At 39.9% G+C, this 4,097-nt stretch overlaps 2 protein-coding genes across 2 annotated transcripts; both read left to right on the plus strand.

Moving 5' to 3' along the window:
• Window positions 1–685: 685 nt before the first annotated feature.
• LOC105557167 (zinc finger BED domain-containing protein 1-like) lies at window positions 686–1,417 on the plus strand. Its single transcript, XM_012004336.1, has one exon. The coding sequence runs from the start codon at window positions 686–688 to the stop codon at window positions 1,415–1,417; it is 732 nt and encodes a 243-aa protein (XP_011859726.1).
• A 26-nt stretch (window positions 1,418–1,443) lies between these two features.
• Window positions 1,444–2,155, plus strand: LOC105557168 (zinc finger BED domain-containing protein 1-like; the record flags this gene model as incomplete). Its single annotated transcript, XM_012004337.1, has 1 exon — window positions 1,444–2,155. A coding segment is annotated over exon 1 (712 nt), but the record flags the coding sequence as incomplete, so codon positions are not given.
• Window positions 2,156–4,097: the final 1,942 nt, after the last annotated feature.

The raw sequence follows: 4,097 nt of genomic DNA on the forward strand, positions 1-4,097 counted from the left end.
CATATGGTCGAACGTTATCATGAAGCAGTAATAACTCCACGTCTATTGAGCTGGCATTATTAATTATTCGTTCTTGAAACCTGTACGGCGATTCTGTGACTTGCTATCGATGGTTTTCGGTATCGTTAACCAACCAATGAAAGCTGTGCTTTTAACGTCTTTGCTGTCGCTAGTTTAATTTCGATACCGAAAAACATCGATAGCAAGTTACAGAATCCCGGTACTGGTAAAATCATTAATGCCGGAAAATACTGTTCTTAGATAGAGGAAATGCACCAGCAATTACGCTTCAAGCAACCTGCAATATGCATATTGCTTTATGATAATGCTCGACCACATGTAAAGGACGAGGGGTGAGGGGCAAGGGGCGAGAGCCGAGCGTCGAGCGGCGAACGACGCGTGGCGAGGGGCGAGCGGTGAGGGGCGAGCGGAGAGTGTACTGAAGCTCGCCGCTCGCTGCGTGACAACTTTTTTTCGGCGCGTCGCTCCACCTCTCGCTATTAGATGATGCCCCACCGTTGCCTGCCAAGTCCGGCCTGCCGCCGTCTACGCTTTCATTCGCTCAGACATTAAAATTCATTTCTCGATAACTATTGCGAATTTTGCAAAATGGTATTTTCTATTCAGTTTGCCCCGGTCTATCTGCCAGTTACGGGTGATACTGGTATTAGGACACACCCTGTATATGATTGCTGTTGATAATGCACCTCTATCAATAGTCGAAAATGATGGTTTTAAGCTACTGATAAAAACAGCAGTTCCATTATATAATCTTCCTAGTAGGAAGACAATCACAAAACTAATGACTATGAAATATGAAATGCTCAAGAAGGATGTCAAGGTACATCTCAAAGAAGTTACATCATACACAATAACCTGCGATAATTGGACGGACATAAGCAATCAAAGTTACATTGGAATAACAATTCATTATGCGATGCCCAACGGAACACTGAAGAATAGATGTTTGGCAGTTGAATCATTACATGAAAGTCATACAGCTACATATCTATCAGAAATTCTACTTTCCGTACTCGATTCCTTCGAATTAAATCCAGAGAACGCGACAGCCATTGTCTCTGATAGTGCAGCAAATATAAAAAGAGCTGTGTACGATTCGTTTGGTCGAGCCAAGCACTTAGCGTGTTTTGCTCACGTACTGTCACATTTGATTCCCGATGTGATGACTTCTAATTCGATGACAAACGTGAGAGATACTATTACAAAAGTGAGAAATATTGTCACTTTGGTAAAAAGAAGTGTCGTAGCTTCGGATGAATTAAAACGATTACAAGTTCGCGACGGAAAAACTGTATCAACAGCTCTCAAATTCATCCAAGACGTTCCAACTCGATGGAATTCAACTTTATACATGCTGGAGAGATTCCTCATTCTCGAGGAATTGTTTATCCTGTAACTCTCAAATGTCGAAATATTCCAGAGATGCTAACACGTTATGAAATTCAACTATTGAAGAATCTTATTAGCTTGCTCACACCTATCGAAAGGGTCATTACAGAAATAAGCGGCGATTCATATCCAACGGCGAGTGTCATTATACCAATAATACATTGTATGCAAGTAGCAATATGCTCTTGGGAACCAAAACAATTGGAAGTCGATAACAATGTGACGGAAACAAGTATACAGTTTAAGAATCATCTTCTGGCGTTAACAGAGCAAAAGTTTAAAGTTTTGGAATTTAATCCAATCCTTGCAATCTCAACTATGTTGGATTCGCGATTCAAGAAACTACATTTTCAATCTGCACTGGCAGCATCCTCAGCAATTACAAAAATTAACACCTTAATGAAACCTAATACAGTTTCTGAAATTCCCAATAGGGTTCCGACAAGATCATCAAATAATGAATCAAGTATATGGGAATATCAGGATGAAATAGTGACTAAAAATATTGATTCGATAAGCAATGACAAAGAAGGTCTCAATCTTGAATTACGACAGTATCTTAATCAACCAGTAATTTCACGCTACCAAAATTCTTTGAAACACTGGGAAACTGTCAAATCAGCGTATCCATCACTATATAAAGTAGCCATGAAATATCTAAGCGTCGTCGCAACGTCTGTTCCATCCGAGCGATTATTTTCCAGAGCGGGAGCAATTAAAGTGGAAAATCGCAGTAGACTTTCGGGTGAGCATTTAAATCAATTGCTTTTTCTTGGATGCCTCTCTCGCGAGGATTGGGGATTAATTTAAGCAAAATGTGAGATATCCTAATAATTTTATTAAATTATTTATTATAATTTAATAAAATTATTAGGATATCTTGTTACTAAACTACCGTGTTTTGCTCACGTACTGTTGCTCACGTACTGCTCACGTTACTAAATTAAGGTGATTGATTCTCGCATGTGTTTTGTAAATCCTACTTCTTATGTGTTCTTCATTATTTTATGTTAAATTTAAGTGCATTTGTGTTATATTCTTGTGACTTATTAATTGTTCTTCATTCTTATGTGTTCTTAGATTTAAAAAATTATCTAATCCAAATATTCCGTCTATACTTTTCTTTATCATCTTAACCCTTTTGTATCTATTTACTATTGCAGGTAGAGCGACTTTTTATAATGTACGCATGATATTTTTGTTTGATTAGGGCTAAAAAGGGTACACACTGTCTACGACTTAATCGTCAAAGGAAACGTTTATTGCTCTGTGGTTTTACAATACAGCCCAGAGAGCCTACAAGAATTAACGTGCACACACGGGACAGAACGCACGCAGGACTATAAAGTGTGTAGAAGAACGCAAGAGGGCGAAAAGCGATTCGCCAGCGCACCGCTCGCAAGAGAGTGGAACACTTTAAGAAAAAGGTGTAAGCGGTGGCACGCAATCAGGGAAGGCAAATAATGAGTGGTTTAAAAGGGAGATGCAATGATTCTTATCTACTCTAACACTCCTCCTATCAGTGTAACAAAAAAAAAATAATAAACACAAAAAATGTATCATACTGTTTGTACCATCACCTGATGTAAAACGGTCGCAGACTAAAAAAAATGTAGTTTTCCTATAATCTTATCGTTATCTCAATCCTAATAACTTTACGCATTTGTCATGTTTGGTTTTAGTTAAAGATTTTGTTAGTAGATCGGCTATCATTCTATCAGAAGGCAAATAGTTAATGCTAATTTCGCCTCTATCTCTAATTTCTCGCGAAAAATGTTATCTAATGTCCACGTGTTTACTTCCACTGTGAAAAACATGGTTTTTGTTTAATTCTATTGCACTCTGAGGTAAATATTTCCCTTTACTTAGCACCCGCCAATCAACTTCCGTTTGACCTTGATGTTGACCTTGACCCCCAAGGAGGTCAAGGTCATTGCCCATTCCCGTCGCTCATTGTTAAAAGTTATGAAGAAAATAAGTTTGGTTTATGTGTAAGTTGCAAATGCGTGTAGCACGGCGCGCTGTGCGCGCCCCACCCCCCTATCGCAGCCCGCCCCACTCCCGCCCCACCCCCGCCCCCTTCCCCTCTCCCACCCCACCACGCAACCCATGTTGTGTCGCTACAAATCGTCGGTATGACAGAAGGTGGCAAGTTGCATAGACATAAAAAATAGACCCAGTATGTGTTCCCAACGTGTCACTATCTTCTATCTTCTATGTCTATGGTAAGTGCGGGGAAGAAGGTGAGGAGAGAGAGCAGGTGGGGTGGGGGAGGGAGAGGGAGGGGAGGGGGTGAGCGGGGGTGGGGCGGGAAGGGGTGGGGCGCGCGCAGCGCGCCGTGCTAAAAGCACTTGCAACTTACACATAAACCAAACTTTTTTTCCGTATAACGGTGGGAGTACAAATACATAAAAACCTAAACAAGTATGTCAAAATATATTTATGATGCAATGTCAAGTACATTTTCGTTTAATGGATATATCTGAGACATAATATCAAAGAATGTATCCAAAATCCTATTTCCATCATCATACAATTGCGCGTGGATTATTCCAAATTTCCAAAACTGTATATATTTAACCCGGGTTAACTGTTCTGTAGAGCAGATCATTTTCCATCATTTGTAAGTCCATACGCACACAAGAATATTGTGCTTTACAGAAATACGCAAACCCGATACAAACTAA

This window comes from Vollenhovia emeryi, unplaced genomic scaffold (genome assembly GCF_000949405.1).
Source record: "Vollenhovia emeryi isolate VEMERY1.0 unplaced genomic scaffold, V.emery_V1.0 DF939586.1, whole genome shotgun sequence".
Taxonomy (NCBI): domain Eukaryota; kingdom Metazoa; phylum Arthropoda; class Insecta; order Hymenoptera; family Formicidae; genus Vollenhovia; species Vollenhovia emeryi.

Bases quoted from the DNA above. Each gene is read 5' to 3' on its own strand.
- LOC105557167 (XM_012004336.1), top strand. From the start codon at position 686: ATGATTGCTGTTGATAATGCACCTCTATCAATAGTCGAAAATGATGGT.